The sequence below is a fragment of the Pseudomicrostroma glucosiphilum genome (genome assembly GCF_003144135.1).
Source record: "Pseudomicrostroma glucosiphilum strain MCA 4718 unplaced genomic scaffold BCV69scaffold_1, whole genome shotgun sequence".
Lineage (NCBI taxonomy): Eukaryota > Fungi > Basidiomycota > Exobasidiomycetes > Microstromatales > Microstromataceae > Microstroma > Microstroma glucosiphilum.
Genome location: NW_020289913.1, coordinates 110,584 through 129,663, shown reverse-complemented (window position 1 = coordinate 129,663; position 19,080 = coordinate 110,584). Strand labels below are relative to the sequence as shown.

Here is a 19,080-nt window from a genome sequence, read left to right as displayed (position 1 = left end):
GCGGGTGTGATTCAGCCAGGCTCCTGAGCTTCGTCCGACCCTTGCACGCCTGCGAGAGCGTCTTCGGATGAGGCCGTACGGACGAAGACTCACAGGTGACCTACCGACTCGCTGCCGCTACCGGTCTACCATCGTCGTGACCTACGCCTGCCCTTGCAGCTCTTCACGCAGCGCTCTGGCAGGATACGGTGCAGACATGAGCGCGTGAGAGAAGCAGCAACAGATCACAATCGACCAGATGCGCTTGCAGTAAGCTGAATGCTCAGAACACACTGATCGAGCTTGGATTGAAAGAGGAATAGAATCGTATTTCACCGAAGCGTAAAAATCGGATACAGGCGCGTAACAAGTGGTGAAGGTGAGTTCAGGAACGAAAGGAAGGGGATGACCTGCGTGGCAGGCGTGTAGATGCACGACATGCATCCAGCCGCGATACCAAGTTGGGCCGGCGAGCGGACTGAGAGGTGTCTGCCCGCTTCAAGCCCCAATGCCAAGCTCGGCAGGCGTCCCAGTGAAGGGGTTAGTCAAGCTTGCCGAGAGGTAGGACGCCTGAGCAGAGTCCAGGGTGTTGGCCGAGGCAAGGTTGCCCCACCACGAGCCATCGAACCAGTTCTCCAAGGCCGTCGACTTGCTGGCCGGGAAGATCAGGACAAAGAAGATGAAAACAGTCGAAAGACCAGTGCCTGCATCAAGGGCGGCGGACAGGACGTAGTTGTACCTGCTCCAGCTACCGAAGTTCCTCCTGCGCCAGACTTTGTGCGTGAGGAAGCCGACAAATGCCCACGAGGTGTAGTTGTAAGCAGTGGCAGGTGGAATGAAGCCTGTACCGGTGAAGATGACAGGCCAGTTGACGTAGCGAATCCAGGACTTGGGATAACGCTTGGCAAGGAACCAGGTAGGGATGGGAACAATGGCACCGACCAGGAAGAAGTACAGGAAGGCGTTGTACTCTTGATGAGCAGAGTAGTTGAGCTTAGGTCCAATGAGACCCCAGATCACCGAAGCAGTGCCGATGACGGTCGTGTTGGGGCAGATGAAAGAGTCGTCGGCATCGGGTGTGCAGATGCCATTGATGTTCGCAAGAGCCCAGATCTGCACACCCAGAAGAACGAAGGCGGACACGATGGTGGCGAGAAGTTGCGACATGAAGACCGTACGAGGTGGCACTTTCATGTAGTGGGCGAACTTTTGGTCCTGGAGGAAGCTGACTCCTTGGTACATCGAGATGTACGAGTAGGTCTTGAAGAGCATCATGCAGATCGGCTTGCCCGGGCGAGCATATCCGATGATGAACTCTGACAGGACATTAAGACCGACTTCGATGTTGCTGACAGCATAGATCATACCGATTGGGAGAGTGTAGATGGCACCGAGCAAGAGTCCAATGAAGAGAGCCCAGACCGGCATCTGTGTGTCCCAGACCTCGATGGAAATGATGGAAAAGACAATCGAGACCACAAAGGTAGCGACATACCACCAGACTGGCACTTCCTTGTAAGACTTCATCAAACGGGCGTGGACGTCAGGCTCTTCGGTGCGAGACGATTTGAATTGCCTGATGAGGTCCTTGCCAGAGAAGAGTGCAGTGTGCACCAGGGTGGCGGTCATCGACGCGAATGAAAGTCCATAGGAGATCGAGAAGACCGTCGGAAGATACTGGGCGCTGTAGTTGTTGTATTTGACTGCATCAAAGGTTCCCTGTGGGGTAATGATGTTGCTCGTGTTGAATCTGTTACCGAAGCGGTCGAAGGTGTGACTGTTGCTCATGGGAAGATACTTGGAGTGAGAGACGTTGCTGTAGTACATCGCAGGTGCACAGACCCAGAAGAAGAGCACCAGAGAGAAGATAACATTGGCTTGTGTGAACCAAGGCGTCACCAAAGGCGAGGAACCGATGTAGTTGATCTGAGACCAGTCAAAGCTGATCAGAGACATGCCCAGTCCCGAACTGGTTCCGAACAGTTGGTTGACGACGATGTTGTTGGGAGCGATCCAGGTCACCCAAGCGAAGTTGCTGAGTGCAGTGAAGATGTATCCTGGGAAGAAGTACCAGAAGAAGACTACGCCAAACGCGATACCAAAGAACTTTTGTCGTGACATGTAGCGTGTGTCCTCCTGCTTTTGATGGTGCAAAGTCGACAGGAGAGAGCAGTAGGCCAAGGTTGCGGGCCAGATCATGGCAGCTGGGTAAACGAGGTATCTGCGACAGAAGCCTGCGAAGCTGAAGCCGATGATCTGAGTGGAGAGCACAACAAGGATCGAATATCCGAAAGGCGCAGGCTGCCCATAGGTCAGATCCTGGACGATCAGAAGGTCGGTGGCGTAAGCTCGCTGATAGACGACGGTCGCCATGATCGAGATGACAGTGTGCTCCTTGACGTTGAAAGGTCCAGGGTTGAGACTGAAGTTGCCCCAGCGCGTCTTGAGCGCCCTGGTCGGAAGTACCTTGGCCATGAAGACTCCGAAGGGGTAGCAGACGAGCTGCACGCATAGACCAGTGATGGTGACCGAGGGATAACGGAAGGACAGAAGCTGGTTGACACCACTGAGGATGATGACGAAGAGCATGCCGAGGAACCATGCACGGAAGGTGTTGACGGGCATGTCGGGGTCGTCGACGGCAGCAACGGCTGCAGCGACTTCGGGGTAGATGGAGTCATTGAGCAAGACCTGTTCCAGCTCCTTTTCGGCAGCGACATCACCATGCTCTAGAGCAGCAATGACCTTGTCCCTGAAGCTTGCATCGAGATTGGGATCTGCTAGGAGATCGTGTTCGGCAATTCCTACTTTGAGGTCATGTTCGATGGTGGGAAGAGGTGGCAGGTCGCTGTCAACGACTTCACCCTTCTTGTCATCGATGGCAATGTTGTCGTCCGAAGACGACGACGCCAGCTCCCCCTGAAGTTGTTCGTCCTTTGAGGGTGCCATTCGAGCGATCTCGTTGAGGGGACCTTGTTTGAGAAGGAGAGACAGGAAGAGATGAGGGGAATTTTTCCAAAGGGGGGAACAAGGAACAACGGAGTCTTATCTTGTTAGGTGCCGGTGGCCCAGGTACATTGCAATACCTCCGCTCTCGAGCCGCTCTTCTGCCCTGCACCTACACTTGCCTTTACGGTCGGTCTAACCCCTATCGGTAATATCGCGTCGCTCCAGGTCCGTGTGGCGGGAAGGTCACGCGGGAAGCGCTGTCCTGCAGCCTGCCTCCTCCGCAAACGCCGATTGGGCCGACAGCCACAGCTCGTGGCGAGACGCGAGAGACACCCACAATGTCTGGCAAGCAGGGAGCCACAATTGCTAAGCGAGGACAATGATAAGCTCGCCTTCCGGAGACTGCATTCCGCAATGTCCGGCAGCTGGCAGCGGGGCCTTGCCCGACTGAAGACGTGATAAGCCCTTTTGTCCCGTGCTGGTGTCCTCCCCTGCCGTCCTTCCCTTCCCCACACTGGCAGAATACTGCGAGTGAGGATGCCCTTATCTGGTTCAGAAGGTGTGCTGCCGTGGCCAAGACTCGCCTTTGACTGGCCTCGGTTGCCCTTGCCGATTGCCACACCGTAAGCTCATCCAGGGGCTGGCCATTCTTTGCGGGGTCGGTATCGTCTCCTCGTCCCGCCCGTGTGCTGCAGATTACCGAGAGCACCGCTCTTGTTATCTGTGGTCTCTCCGTGGCCCGCCAGACACTGCCGGTGCAGACGCGTCCGCTGCTTGCCACTTGCACCACCGATTGCCGTCTCACCTAGAGACATGCATCTCAATTACCATCACATTCTATACCACGAAGCCCAACAGTTCTGCAGCGTCCTGGAGGCGTTGGACCTGCTTCCTTATCTTTGGCGAGCTCGACTTCGACAGCTCCATGTTTCCCGATCGCTGCGACAAAGGTACCAAATCTCCCCTCCCACTATCTCGGACGTACCGCCGAAGCCTTCCCGGCGGCGTACGAGTTTCGTGAGCCGCGCCGAGGTTGCCGGACGTAGAGGCAGCTTTTTCTTTTTCCCCGCAGGCTTACGGCTCCGCACAGTAGTCTAGCCCCGCTCTTCCGGTTCCGGTGGCGGTGGAAGACCTTTTTTTTTTGTGCGGCTTCCGTTCCGGTCCGTTGCCGACTCACCGGGAAGAGTTCCATAATTTGAGCTACCAGCATGCGACCTTGAACTACCCAGCTCACGCGATGCGAGACCTGAGCCTGATCGGACGAGAGCATCGTCGTCAGCCTTCAAGAGATGGATCGTCATCCTCCCTCTCCGGTCTCGCATTTGATGCCTCGTCGAATACAGCATATACCGTCTTCCACTCCCTGCCAACATCGTCTGGCTTCGCTGCATTTCATATCTTCGCAAACCAATTAGGCGCACGTAGTAAAGGAGAGCCGTCACTGCTGATCAAAGTTGACCTGGTAGCTAGCACGTCTCAATCGTCATCAAAGGAGCATGGACAGAGTCAAGTACGGTCTTTCGCCTTCCTGGCAGACGGTGGCTCGGCTGTGAATGATGAGCCCGCCCTCTGCCTCATCACCTCCGGAGGGGACATCGTCCTCATCCCCACTTCTACCTCTCCCGATGCTGGACCAATCGAGCCGCAAATTGTGGGGTCCGTGGAGCAAGGGATCTTGGCAGCAGCGTGGAGCCCGGACGAAGAGGCAGTCGTGCTCGTGGTGCCTTCAGAGAGCGAGGGGTCGCAGCACTCGCGCTCGCCAATCGAGAAGATGCTAGTGATGAGCAGGGAGTTCGAGGTCCTGGATGAGAAGCTCATACGAGAGCAAGGAAGAGGCGATGGTGAGTCAAGCCGGGTGGCGAGCAGTGGGCTCTCGAATTGTTCCTCAGTAACTGACCATTGGCTCTTCCTCTCCGTGCTCAGAACAAGTCTCGGTCGGCTGGGGCTCAAAGGCGACCCAATTCCAAGGCTCTGCAGGCAAGGCTGCTGCTAGCATCTCCGAGGTGGGAATCAATGGGTCGCAGGGGACAGAGCCTCTTCCCGACGACGACCTTCTACCTCACATCTCCTGGCGGGGCGACTGCGCCTTCTACGTCATCTCGAGCCTCGAGCATCTGGAGTCTGGCCAGGGCACTCGCCGCATGATCCGTACTTTTGACAGGTCAGGCAACCTCACAGCGGTGTCGGACGAGACGGAAACGGGCTTGAGCCATGTAGCCTCCATGAAGCCAATTGGCAATCTTTACGCTACCTCGCAGCGCTTTGACGATGGCGAGCGGTCGGCTTCTGCTACGTACGCTCGGGGCAGGACTGGCCGGCACGACATTACCTTCTTTGAGCGCAACGGCCTAAAGAGGGGAGGTTTCTCGCTACGAGAAGAGGGAGGAGCAATGGTAGATGGCAAAGAAGGCGGCATCACTGAGCCACCCCTGCTGGACAAGGAGGCAAAGGAGCGCTCTTCAACGCCTTCCTGGACTCGCCCCCATGAGATTGTTGACATCAAATGGAACAGCGATGGGTCTTGCCTGGCTGTCCATCTGAGATCTGAGTCGACAGATGTCCTGCAAATCTGGATGGTCGGCAATTGGCATTGGTACCTCAAGCACGAGCTCCGGCCTTCCACCAGCAGCAAACTCGCGCCAGTTAGGCTTCGAGCGTGGATGTGGCATCCTGAGCAGCCTTTCAAGCTTCTTGCCGCCTCGTCAGAGTCTCTGGATGCCTACACATTCAGTCATACGACTTGCAGTCAGCCTCTGACACTGCCCACATCATCTTCTGGCGTGGCAGTCACCGATGGCGCTGTGCAGCGGATCACCTTCTTCGACAAGCAGACGGCTCCACCACCAATGTGTGGTCTCGTCCTCCCCACTTCAAAGACGGCAGCATGGAGATCTGTCCTCGATCTAGAGTGGCTGCCAGAGGACGTGCGGCCTAGCGAGCCAGGGGGCTGGACGCCTCGTCACAAGGCATGGGCCGAGTTGGAGCTGCAGACTCCGGAAGGCTCGCAAAGCAAGGTCATGGTCGCAATCCTGGCCCTGTTGCATCCCACTCTGCCTCTCGTACAGCTGTGGTCATTTGCATTCATCTCACCCAAAGCGCTAGCCGTGCCAAAGTACATCGGCCAGGTCACTTTCGACGTACCGGAAGATTGGCAAGGCATGCAAGTCGTCGTCAAGGCTTCAGGCGGCAAGGAGCCCGTGCCTGCTAGACTCGACGTCGCCATCTTGGCAACCGTTCGCGACGAGGCCCAGGTCATCCATCAGGCATTTGCTTTCCAGCCTCGCGAGGCTAGCAGCGACCTGCAAGGTCTCGACAAGCAACAAGTGGCCCCAGTGGCAATCCAAGGCAGTGCAGTGCTCCTTGCCAATGCCTCACGCACCGGCAAGGAGGTGGTAGTGATTCACGACGAGTCTGGAGAGCTTCGAGAGGTTTTCAGCGCCGATGGCGATCACGCCCCGCCCCTCGTGTTCATCGAGGAATTTTGTGCCAATATTGCCATCCATCAACAACACGTCATTGGCATGTCTGCCTCGAACAAGCTGTACTCTGCCACTTTGCCAGACATAGAGGAGCGCTTTGAGCTCTCCATCGGATCTGCCTCAACGCTAGCGAGAGACGCGACATCATTCATTGTATCGGAACCCTTCCTAATCTGGACGAATACCTCGCACGAGGCTCGCTTTCTGCCCCTTGCATCTTTGACGAATAGCAGCAGTCTGAACGGTCCGGGCGTACGACCCGCTAGCGAGGCTGTCAGTCTTGACAGACGCATCGAGCGCGGGGCTCGCATTGTCACAGCTGGACCACGCCAGATGGCTTTAGTGCTGCAAATGCCTCGAGGAAACCTCGAGCGCATCTTCCCACGAGGGATGGTGCTTGATCGTGTGCGAAGAGAGCTAGATCGAGGCCGCTATAAGAGCGCCTTTCTCCACTGTCGCTCCAACCGGGTGGATCTCAACCTCCTCCACGACCACAATCCTGCAGCATTCCTGCGAGATGTACCCAAGTTCATCGAGCAAGTCAACGATGTTGACCACTTCAACCTCTTCTTAAGCAGCCTCAAGAGCGAAGACGTGACAAAAGTACAGTACAAGCCACTTGAAGTCAACGTAAGTCCGCAGACTTCACAAGTGACAAGCTCGAACAAGGTCAATGAGATCTGCAAAGCATTCATCAACGAGTTTACTCGCCTCGACGACAACAAGCGGTACATCAAGGCCATCCTTACTGCCCATGTGAAGAAAGTGCCTGCAGACTACGAGACTGCTCTGTCTCTCCTGCGAGACCTCAAGGACAGCGACCCGGCCTTGGTGGACTCGGCCATCGAATACATCATCTTCTTGGCTCCCTTTGACTCCCTCTTTGATGTTGCTCTCGGCATGTACGACCTCACGCTTGCTCTCATGGTTGCTCAACATTCGAAGAAGAAGGACCCTCGAGAGTACCTTCCCTTCCTGCGGGATATCAGAGCCGTCGAGCCGATGCAGCTGCAGCGTTTCCAGATCGATGATCACCTGAAACGCTACGGTAAGGCTCTCAAGTGGCTTGCGCAGACCGGTGGGGAACATCACGAACGGGCACTGCAGTATCTGCAGAAGTACCGCCTCTTTGCAGAGGGTCTAGAAGTCTGGTCATCTGACAGCAAGAAGTGGAAGCAAGTCCAGGCCTTGCATGGAGACTATCTCTCCGAACGCAACAAGTGGGTCGACGCAGCGCTTTGCTACCAGCTGGCCGGTGATGTTGCCAAAGCTCTGTCTGCATTCCACTCTGCCGGTGCATGGCAAGATGCCTTCACACTCGCCCTCTCTGAGAAGAGACCTGCTAGCGAGATCACTTCCCTCGCTTCGACAATGGCTAGCCGGTTGGAGGCCACCGCTCGACATGCTGAAGCTGGCCGAGTGAAGCTCGAGTATGGTCGCGATGTAGAAGGCGCTGTGGAGAGCTACGGCAAGGCGAATGAGATCACCGAGTGTCGTCGCATCTGCTCGGCCTACAATCGTCTGGACCTCATTGAGACGCACGTCAAGCCCGCCGCACTCAAGACGCAGGAGAACCTAATCGAAGACATCGAGGAGATGTCCGAGCAGCTGAGCAAGCAAATGGTTCGTCTGAAGGAGCTCAGAGAGAAGAAGGAAGAGCAACCCTCTGCGTTCTACGGCGAAGGCGATGGTGCAGGCTTGGACAACATCGACGTCCAGTCGGACACGTCTACTCAGATTACTCAATTCACTCGGTACACCAAGGCCCCTACTCACGCCGGTACCATGTCCTCTCTCTCTGCCACGTCCAAGGGCGGAAGCAGTAGTACTCGCAAGGGTGAAAAGAAGATTAAGAAGCGCGAAGAGAAGAAGAAGGCCGTTGGCAAAAAGGGAAGCGTGTACGAGGAAGACTACCTGTACGAGTCTCTGGGCAAGCTCCTCGGCGAGCGGCTGGGAGGTGTGCAAGAAGAGGCTAGTCGGCTGCTACCCAACTTGATCGTTCTCGGTCCTGCTCATCGCCAGGCTGCTCTCGTGGTGCACACGACTCTTCTCAAATTCGAAGCCGAAGCAGCTGCCGCCAGCCAGGCTCTGCAGGACGTGGCCTACGAGGCGGGCGTAGCGGCAGACGAAGCCCGCATTGCTGCTCTTAGCACTGCAAATGCCCTATCGAATCCCACGAGCTCACTGCTAGATCTCCTTGCTGGGACTACCTGGCTGGACAAGGCTGCACAGAGGAAAAAGGTGGAAGTGGCAGAGAAGAAGTGGAGGTGCGAGATGCTAGAGACGACAATGGTGGGAAGTAGCGGGAGTGCGTGAGGAGCGGTGGGTGTGAGCTGCACTGCTGTCGTGCCCCCTTCTGTCATGTTAGCCAGCTTGTCTCTGGCGCAATCGGCAATGCCAGATCCGATGCAAAACAGTATTCATTCGAAATGATGACGCTTGGTATGTCTTGCCTGCTTCAGGTTCAGAATCCATCCATCCATACACATTGGCTAGGGTGGTGAGCTCCAGGCATAGTCTAGCCGAGGGTAAGATCATGAACCGGGAGACATGTCCCGCTGCGCCCCTCTTTGGTCGCGTCGAGTGGTTCATGAGGCACGCCCTGCGGGTTGGTTTGACTACAAACGCATGACAATGAGGATGAGGTCACTTGACAACTCCGCCCCCGCACGCCTGTGTAGGCCCTGGGAACAATGCTTCCTCTCAGAGGCCTTTGCCTACCGGGCGAATCAGTCCCGCTGGTCGCATGCGAGTCTTTGGTTTGAAATGGACAGTTCAGCTTACCCACCCACCCAGATGACGCGATTGCCTCAAGGTTTCCCCCCCTCTGCTTTAGTGCCGTGCCCTGGGAGCAAAGGACTTCCTTCGGTCAAAGGATCCGATGGCTGCCGATGGCATCTTCTAATCTCCGATGGCGGGTCAGCCAAGGCAGCCACTCTGGCCCATTCGCCTATTCTCTGCCCAGTTGGCCACCGCAACTCCCGTCCGGACGGCAAATGGCGTAGGCGAGGCAGCGGCGGCGGCGGATGGGATGATCCCTCGGTTGACTCGTTCCACTGCAAGGCAAGCGAGTTGGCAGGGGGGAGATGGTTCGGTCCCCCAACGTCAGCTTAGCACCTCAACCATTCCTTGTATATCATTCCACTCCCTCATCCAATAGCATACCAATACCCCACCTACCCCATCCCACGTTCAACCTCACCCTCACCCACACACCTCACCCACTCCAGCCACGCTCATGTCGTCGGCCACAGACGTCAACGCGCAGCACGACGGCGCATCCTCCACCGCCGACTGGAACAAGTACACCAACAGGAGCTACCCATGGCAACGTGCCGTCACACCCTTCCATCGCCTCGTCGAGCACGAGTACGATGGCAAGGGTACAGAAGAGTCACCTTACCTCGTACACTGGCTACCCCACGATGACCCCGAGAACCCAATGACATGGGGTGAATACAGTAGATGGGGCCTCGCCATCTTTGTCAGCGTCAGCACACTCGCAGTCGCACTCGCTTCCTCTGCCTACTCGGGCGCAGTAGACTCCATTGGTGCTGAGCTAGGTGGAAGCGAAGAGGTTCTCATCCTCGGAGTATCCATGTTCGTACTAGGATTCGCAATAGGACCCCTCTTCTGGGCTCCCCTATCGGAAATGTTCGGTAGACGTAACCTCTTCCTCATGAGCTACACAATGATGACACTGTGGCAAGCAGTCTCCGTAGCTTCACCCAACATTGGAGCCCTCATCGTCTTTCGATTCCTTGCTGGAGCTTTCGGATCCTCGCCACTGACAAATGCCGGTGGTACAATTGCAGATTGCTTCAAGGCAGATGAGAGGGGACTGGCCATGGCCGTCTTTGCATCCGCCCCCTTCCTGGGACCCTCCCTAGGACCCATCACCGGTGGTTTTCTGGGCGAGTCAGCAGGTTGGAAATGGGTCATTGGCTTCCTCGCCATCTTCTCCGGCACCATCCTGATCATCGGATTCTTCTTAATGTCCGAGACTTACGCTCCCGTGTTGCTGCGAGCACGAGCCAAGAAGCTCAGCAAGGCTACTGGAAAGCATTACCTTAGCGCACTCGACGTCGGCAAGGACACCTCTCTCAAGGCGCAGTTCGCCGTCGCCCTCTCAAGGCCCTGGCAGCTCCTCGTTCGCGAGCCCATCGTGCTGGTCCTATCCATCTACATTGCCATCGTCTACGGTATCCTCTACTCCTTCTTTGCCGCTTTCCCCTTGGTCTTCCAGACACTTCGCGGTTGGAGCCCTGGTCTCGGTGGACTTGCCTTCTTGGGCGTCCTCGTCGGTATGCTCACCGGAATCGGTTACATTGTAGTCTACGAGAACCCACGCTACGTCCGCGAGACTGCAAAGGCAAATGGCAAGATGCTCCCTCCCGAGCAGCGCCTGGGCCCTTCGATGATCGGCTCCGTCCTCTTGGTCATCGGTCTGGCCATCTTTACCGGCACAAACGGACCCAGTGTCCACTGGATTGCCCCCATCATCGCCGGTGCGCCCTTTGGCGCGGGAATGGTCTTGGTCTTCCTGAGCGTCATGAACTACCTCATCGACGCCTACCTCCTCTATGCCGCTTCGGTCCTCGCTGCCAACTCGGTCATCCGATCCGTCTTTGGAGCTGCCTTCCCCCTCTTTACAAACTACATGTACCAACCTGTGGGATGCCCACTCGCCACGTGCGGTGTACACGTAGGAGCAGGAATTGCCCTTGCCCTGGCTGTGCTTTGCGTACCTGCACCCTTTGTTTTTAACAAGTATGGACCAACCATTAGGAGCAAGTGCAAGTTTGCTGCTGAGGCTGCTGCTCTCATGGACAAGATGAATCGTGAAGCAGAACAAGAAGGGGAGGGACATGATGAAAAGAACAAGGAAAAGTCGGGAGAGAAGGCTCCTCGTGATGAAGAGGAGGCAGTGGAGACGGATCGAACTGCTGCTAGCTCACCGCATCGCGAAAGGTCGCATGGCAGTGGTAGGGACAGCGAGTCTGATGCTGCGACGATGGGAGAAGAGGGCAGCAGTGGCATCAGCGGGAAAAAGAACAACAAGGCAGGCGCAGCTGACGCAGCTTAGTGGAGTGGACTGCACACTTGCACACACAAACATAGACGGTCTCGTTTCTCTTTTGCACAAAAACGCACATCAACAACAACAAACATACTGTACAGTATTTAATACCATAGCCTCGCTGTATCATCACTATATCAAAATGCCATATGCAACGTCTTTTCTCTCTCCCTCGTGTTTCGAGTGTGCCTTCTAGCTCCTTGTGGGTCTTTTTGCCCAGCCCCTGCCACGCCGGCTCCGGCCCCGGTCCCTGTGCCGTGTTTCGGCACTGGCCCGTGTGTGCTTCTCCCCCGCATTCCGCAAAGTGTTGCTTTCAGCCCCTCCTCCACGCAGACGCGTTTCACCTCGTAGCCTACCACCCCTCCTTCTCCTTGTCTCCCGCTCACCTCGATGCTCTTGCAATTGCAATGGAGAATCCAGTCGTAGCAGCTGCCAGTCTGGCCAGCGTGGCAAGCGCTGCGGCTCTGGCTTCCTCTTCGGCCACTCCCTCTACGGCTCACCATCCTCCTCCTTCTCCTCGGGATCGGAGCATCACTCCACTCCTGACCCTCATCGATGGCTTCACCTCCATCTTCATCGCCCTCTTCGGTCTCGCCCGTTCCCTCCTCTCCTTTGCGACCGTCACCATCCCCCATGCCGGCTTCACCATCCTGCACTACTCCCTCACGCTCCAGCTCAACTTCCTCTCCCTCTTAGTCCTCTTCCTCGCAGCGGTACTAGCGGTACTCCTCTGGCTGCGCTACCGCCATCGTAGTTACGAGCGTCTCAAGGAAGTACCCCTCAAGACGGACGATGGTTTCAATCTCCATCCGGAACTCAATGCCGGCACACCAGACACGAAGTCTAGCACTTTCCACTCCTACCTCGACGAGTTCCTCCAAGCAATCAGGGTGTTTGGATTCCTTGAGAAGCCTGTATTCCATGATCTTGCAAGACACCTACAGACGAGGCGATTACTTGCCGGAGACTCCCTCTCCCTAGACTCGGACTTTAGCTTCTACATTGTCATTGATGGGAAAGTGCAGGTGTTTGCACCTCTACCACCAGAGTCGGCTGCGAAGGAGTCTGGGTTCGATGATGAGGAGAACACGGGATACCAGTTGTTGAACGAGGTGGAGAATGGAGGGACGCTCAGTAGTCTCTTCACCATCCTGTCCCTCTTCACCGAAGATGTGCAGCTGGGATACCGAGAGGAAGGTCTACCTGGAGAGGCACCTCCACCACCTCAGCCAATGTCAGCTTCTGCTGAAGGACTACGTCGTCGAGCGAGCCTCCTTCGACCAGGCTCGGAGCAGCTACAACTCAATGCTGCTGCTCTCCGCAATATCCCGAATGCTGGGGACCATTCACTTGATCAGATCAATGGCCTTCGGAGGATAAGCGACCTACAACCCCCGCCGAGCGTTGGTGAATCAGACTTCCCACTGCAATCAGGACCGGATAGTCGTCCCTCTCCGCCCTTTCCAGCTGACTCTTCACCCCGAGTCACGGGTAGAGGTAGTGGTAGCAGTGAGCGCGGGTTGAGTCCAGTACCTCAAGAGCTCCTTCCACCAGCTCAAGCTGCAGTCCCCTTCAATAGCTTTCCCACCTCGCCCAATCGCACTCGAAGTGCCAGCGCTAGAGGTCAAGGACGAATGGAGTCGCCCGTCTTCTCTGCATATCGCAAGGCAGGATCTAATGGACGACCGCACACGCCGGGCTCAGTCTTGAGCGGCTACAGTATGCAGACCAATAGAGGGATATCTATGGCTCCGCCGCCGCTCTCGAGTATGGGCACAGCTACGGGCCGTCCAAGCGATACGCTCCACTTTGAAGGAGCTGGAACAGTGGGAAGAGCCGTAGTGGACACGACCCTCGCCGTCATCCCGGCCGAGGCCTTCAAACGACTCACGAAGAAATACCCCAATTCGGCCGCTCACATCGTCCAGGTCATCCTCACCCGTCTGTCCCGCGTCACGTTTCACACTGCTCACAAGTATCTTGGGTTGACAAAGGAGATTATGCGCACGGAAAAGAGGATCAATGAAGTCGCTTCGTTTCCGCTGCCGTCCATCTTCTATGAGCAGGGAGGAATGGAGAAGCTCAGGCAGCGCTTCCTTCCTGAGCCAGTCAAGCAGGGGAGTACTGGGAGTACTGCTGCCGCTGCCGCTGCTGCTGCTGCTGCGAAGCGAGGCTCTGAAGACGACTACTTTCGACATGGTGCGGTAACTGCTACTCAGAAATCGGGCTCGGGCAAGGGCAATGTACCCTCCACTCCCTGGGGGCATCCCGACCCGCCACTCCGTACGCCCTTTCCTCGCACCAGCGTCGGCCCTGGTGATTTGCTCAGCATGACTGGTGATCACGACATGGGCCGATCCGGAAGTCCTCACTCCGTCGGTGCCTCGATAAGCACGATGCGAAGTCCACCGAACAAGCATAGCTCGATTGCAGGAGCAGGAGGACGGTCCATGGGCGCTGGCAGTCCAGATACCCTGATGAATGCCTCTGATGACGGCAGACCCTCTCTTGGTCAGCGCATTGGCTCGACGCTGGGCTCGATTCCGAACTTTGACCTCAAGGACGAGATACTCGATTGTATCTCCAAGGCTATCGGTATTCAGGCTTCGCAGCCGCCAAGCCCTCACTTTGGAGGAGGATACGAGCCCAGTCCATTCATTCATCCTCAAGACGCCTCGCTCCACCGGAACAGCGTCTTTAATTCCGCCTTTGGCAGTCTCTCCATGCTCGACGGGATGATGTACGAAGATGAGACAAGCAGCATCACCGGAGCGAGCAGCTTTGCTGGGGTTCATCATGCTGAGCTGGAAAATGAAGTCGAAGTGAGATTCTTCCCAAAGGGAAGTCTTCTCGCCAAAGCGGGCGAGAGCCATGCGGGTCTCTTCTACGTCATTGATGGCTTCCTCGACGTGATTGTACCGCCGGAAGTCAAGGCTGAATTTGAGGTGCTCCCCACCGAGCAATCTTCGAAGAGCTCGGCGGCTACGAAGAAGAGGGCTGAGCAGGCGCGTGGACCTGCTACGACGATGGCCAAGCTCAATAGAGAAATGGGAGGTGCGGAAGGCGGCGTTGGAGGCACGGGGAGGTCCGGCAGTGGTAGTGGGACTAGTAGCAAGCGAGGTAGTCGAGCCAACTCTATCAGCTCTACCACTCCTCGCAAGTCGACGGCTGTCCCCACTCATTCGGCCATTGGCAACTCCCTAGATGGCAGTCATCACAATGCCGGATCGCGCTCAAGAGAACCTGCTGAGCCACTGAGGTCTGGCGCAATGGGTAGCAAGAGCATGGGACCGCTGCCGGAAGACGCCTCGAAGAAACCCAAGCGGGATGTCCCACCTTCGCAGCAGCGACCCATCTACAGCGTTGGTCGAGGCGGAGTGGCTGGGTACCTCTCTTCTCTACTCGCCACGGCAAGCTACGTCGATATCCGAGCCAAGACGGACGTCTATGTTGGGTACCTCCCCGCGAAGGCTCTCGAGCGGATCATGGAGCAGAAACCCATTGTCCTCTTGACGTTGAGCAAGCGTTTGCTCAGCCTCTTGTCCCCACTCATCATTCACATCGACTCGGCTCTGGATTGGCAGCAGGTCAGTGCTGGTCAGGTCATCTTTAGAGAAGGAGACCCTTCGGATAGCTTTTACATTGTCATCAATGGTCGTCTGAGAGCCATTAGCGACCGAGATGGCTCTGTTGATGTGCTCAGCGAGTATGGTCAGGGAGACAGTGTTGGTGAGCTCGACGTCATCACATCGTCTCCACGGAGAAAGACTCTGCATGCCATTCGTGATAGCGAGCTGGCTCGTATGCCCATGACCCTCTTCAATGCCGTCGCTGTGCGACATCCACAAATCACCATTCAAATCTCTCGCATCATTGCTCGCAGAGTCACGCAGGAGATGAAGGATCGACAAGCCACTGCTCATGTTCTCCGTCATCAAGTTCCTGGTCTGCCGGATCTGGGAAGGAATAATGCCAATCTGCGCACGGTAGCCATTGTGCCCGTTACGCGGGAGGTGCCGATTACAGAGTTTGCCAACAAGGTGCAGAGTGCATTCGAGGACACAATTGGTGGGCCTACTTCGTTCCTCAATCAGAGCAGCGTCATGAGCGTGCTGGGAAGGCATGCTTTCAATCGAATGGGCAAGCTGAAGCTCGCTAGCTGGCTGTCTGAACAGGAGCAGAAACATCGCTTGGTCCTCTACGTCGTCGATACCGCCGTCAGCTCTCCTTGGGCACAGACGTCCATTCGACAGGCAGATACGGTCCTCCTCGTTGGCTTCGGAGACGATCCAGCTGTGGGAGAGTACGAACGGCTGCTGGTCAGCGTCAAGACTACCGCTCGTAAAGAGCTCGTGCTCCTCCATCCTGAACGCAGTGTTCCTCCTGGATCAACACGCGCCTGGCTAGAGCCCCGACCATGGATCAATGCTCATCACCATGTTGAGATGCCTGGGATCACCCGTTCTCGCGCTGCACCCATGACGACGGACCCGACGGCTGTCAAGGCCTTGCGCAACCTCAAGGAGCGACTCGAAAGTGGACTACAGCGCTACCGCGTCAAGGGCAGTGCGGCGAATGTCGGCGGTAGAGCACACCACTACAGTGATTTTGCTCGACTTGCAAGGCGATTGTGCGGTAAGAGTATTGGGTTGGTCCTAGGTGGAGGAGGCGCTCGTGGCTGTGCCCACGTCGGTGTAGTGCAGGCGCTAGAGGAGCGAGGGATCCCTATCGACATGATTGGCGGTACCAGCATTGGTAGTCTCATTGGAGGCCTCTATGCAAAGGAAGGCGAAGTCGTCTCTTCGTACGGACGAGTAAAGAAGTTCAGCGGTCGTATGGCAAGCCTGTGGAGAATGGCTACAGACGTGACGTACCCTCTCGTTTCTTGGACTACGGGTCACGAATTTAACCGAGGTATCTTCAAGGCTCTTTCCAATACACACATTGAGGACATGTGGCTGCCCTTCTTTTGCAACACTACCAATATCACCTGGTCACGCATGGAGGTACACACGAGCGGTTATGCCTGGCGATACATCCGTGCTTCTATGACTCTCGCTGGCCTCATCCCTCCACTAGTCGATGACGGACAGATGCTCGTTGATGGAGGGTACGTGGACAATCTCCCCGTCTCGGTCATGGTAGCCATGGGTGCCCAGAGCATATTCGCCGTCGACGTAGGCAGTATAGACGACACCTCTCCACGCAGCTACGGCGATACTCTTTCTGGTTGGTGGGTCTTGATCAACAAGTGGAACCCCTGGAGCGACGCACGAAATATACCCAGCATCCCCGATATTCAGGGAAGACTCACCTACGTCTCCTCTGTCAAGACACTCGAGGAGGCCAAGCGCATACCTGGCTGTCGCTACATGCGCATGCCCGTAGAAGGGTTTGGCACGCTGGAATTTGGGAAGTTTGAAGAGATTTCAAGAATTGGATATGCGGCCGCTTCGAAGATGTTGGCGGATTGGGCTGAAGAGGGGTTATTGCCTACGGGTAATGAAGGGGATGCGGAAGAGGTTATGGAGAGGAGGAGGAGAAAAGGAGGGATTAGCGCTAGGCGGAATAGCGTTTGAGGTGAGAGGTGGGACGAAGGTCTCGTGGGAAGTGAAAGAGCAGACCGCTCGTCGAATGTATAGTACACGGAGCACTTCACTGCTACCGATGCTGCCATCTACAGTGTGTACGTCGTGCACATGTGGCACATTCAGTGCGTACTGTACGAAGCGAGGGGACGAGACAACCATTACATCTCTTTCTTCTCGGCTTCTCCCAGTGCCATCAGAGCGCGAAGCTCTTCAATGCTACATTCCCACAGGCTGTCCTCGGGATGCGGTGGTGTCAGACCCAACTTTTCCAGATTTGCCTTGTTCTCATGCAGGAGAGCAGGCTGTCGCTTCATGCGCTCGATTTCGCGGCGGAATGCACTGGGGTTTTTGCTCTCTCAGGAGAAATTTCCCCACTGGTGGGCCAGGCAAGCTGCCAGATTCTGAAGAACAGAGTGACGAGGCGAGCGCCTTTTGTTGAGTACGGTACAGTGAAGCCTCTCCACCCCGCTTCTGCTGCGAAGTTCATTACACTGACTTGTGCAAAGTTCTCCAAAAATTTGGGAAAATTGGCCGCCCCTCCTGGCAAGACGACGTTGATGGGCAGATTGGGCGGCAAGGTAAGCACAGGGGCGCCTGGTACGGGTAGCCAAGGTGTCAGCGTCCGCTCAGCAGGGCCAGGTAGCCAGTATCATGAAGGTATAAGATGATTGTAGAGCACTTCCTGTTTCCCACGATGATGCCCCCCTCTGGCAGCCGGGTAATCTCCGCTCCAAAGCTGGTAAGCTCCCTTTGCTCTTTCTGAGAGTCCTGCAGCAAAAGTGATACCTTGGCACTGTCCTGTCAATTCCTAAATTCGTCTTCGAGACGGTCGAGTTGTTCGACGGCAGCCTCGCTGGTCTGACCTGTCCATAGCATTTCCATCAAGATGACGTTAATCCCCATTTCTCGATAGCCATCTAGCAGAGCCAGGGCCTCTGCTTTGGAGCAGTGACCCCAGACTACCTCCAACACAGTAGCTGCTGCTTTAGCTCGTCGGTGAAAAGATCAGGAGGCACTTGGCCTGCGGATCTCTCCGCTAGGCAATGTGATGGGGCTCCGACCGCAAGGGGGACCGAATTCCGCGGGGAGGTACAGTAGCGGCAGCGTTTGATGTCCAGGAGAGTCGTTCGATATGGGAAAGAAGAGGAGGGGGTCGCGTCAATTCATGTGGTCTTTCTCTCTTTCTCTCGATGCTGCTTTGCTCGCAATCACTCCTCACCCGTCTCGTGTAAAGTGCAAAAGGAAGGAGAAGCGACCGACAGTGGCTCCATAGACGGACACGCTCAAAGTATGCTAATGTCTGTCTAAGGACTATGATGAGAGGTGGTGATTCGGTGTGAGCAAGTCTTGGGAAGGATGGGGAAGGAGCGATGGGGATGAGAGGCTGCTGTTATTCCGCTCCCCCTTAGCCGTGCCAGCTGCCTCGAATTTGGACTGCTACCGCAATGCAGGATGCCTCCGCAAAGAGCGGCATCATCCTGGGCTCGACTTCGTTCTCGCCTTTGTTCCCCTCGACGCTCGACTGTACTTGAGGCAGGGGAGGCAACAAGACGAAGCGAAGAGCGGAGAAGAGCAGCTAGACGACTGCATTGCAATGTATTTCCACAGTACAAACTTCAAAGTAATCTCTACAGCACGGAGTACAAAGTCGTCTCTACAGTATGAAATTCTACGTCCCCGCTGCTGGTGACTGGCGTTGCAATGGGGAGAGATCACCCTTTCGGTCGATCATATACGTAGACACTGCTACTCGCTGCTTGGTAGCCTAGTCACCTCTGTACAAAAGCTCGTAACGACCCACTCACGTGCTTCTACAGCATCCCTTAGTTCCATCGTCAAAGGCTGACCCGCAATCTGAGAAAGTAAAGTAGGACCTGAGTCAAATTGTTGAGTGTGGGGCATTCTGGGGAGGAAGCTGCCGGCACTCAGTGTGAGAATTGGCAGCCCTTGAATGTCGGTGTACACAAACGGTCTTACGCTGCCTTGGGCGCATGGGCTCCGC

The 19,080-nt window shown here is 56.1% G+C and overlaps 4 protein-coding genes across 4 annotated transcripts; 3 read left to right on the top strand and 1 right to left on the bottom strand.

Moving 5' to 3' along the window:
- Positions 1 to 477: 477 nt before the first annotated feature.
- On the bottom strand, positions 478 to 2,928 carry BCV69DRAFT_295838 (OPT oligopeptide transporter; the record flags this gene model as incomplete). The annotated part of the gene is made up of 1 exon (XM_025493942.1): positions 478 to 2,928. The coding sequence occupies one exon, from the start codon at positions 2,926 to 2,928 to the stop codon at positions 478 to 480; it is 2,451 nt and encodes an 816-aa protein (XP_025350672.1).
- Positions 2,929 to 3,769: 841 nt separating this feature from the next.
- Positions 3,770 to 8,847, top strand: BCV69DRAFT_279440 (IKI3-domain-containing protein). The gene is made up of 2 exons (XM_025491256.1): positions 3,770 to 4,769; positions 4,852 to 8,847. Exons 1-2 carry the CDS (start codon positions 4,166 to 4,168, stop codon positions 8,721 to 8,723), a joined length of 4,476 nt encoding a protein of 1,491 aa, XP_025350671.1. The 5' UTR covers positions 3,770 to 4,165; the 3' UTR covers positions 8,724 to 8,847.
- Positions 8,848 to 9,207: 360 nt separating this feature from the next.
- Positions 9,208 to 11,655, top strand: BCV69DRAFT_279439 (putative mfs-multidrug-resistance transporter). The gene has a single exon (XM_025491255.1). It carries the CDS (start codon positions 9,646 to 9,648, stop codon positions 11,491 to 11,493), a length of 1,848 nt encoding a protein of 615 aa, XP_025350670.1. The 5' UTR covers positions 9,208 to 9,645; the 3' UTR covers positions 11,494 to 11,655.
- Positions 11,656 to 11,815: 160 nt separating this feature from the next.
- BCV69DRAFT_279438 (hypothetical protein) lies at positions 11,816 to 17,423 on the top strand. The gene has a single exon (XM_025491254.1). The coding sequence runs from the start codon at positions 11,895 to 11,897 to the stop codon at positions 17,064 to 17,066; it is 5,172 nt and encodes a 1,723-aa protein (XP_025350669.1). The 5' UTR covers positions 11,816 to 11,894; the 3' UTR covers positions 17,067 to 17,423.
- Positions 17,424 to 19,080: the final 1,657 nt, after the last annotated feature.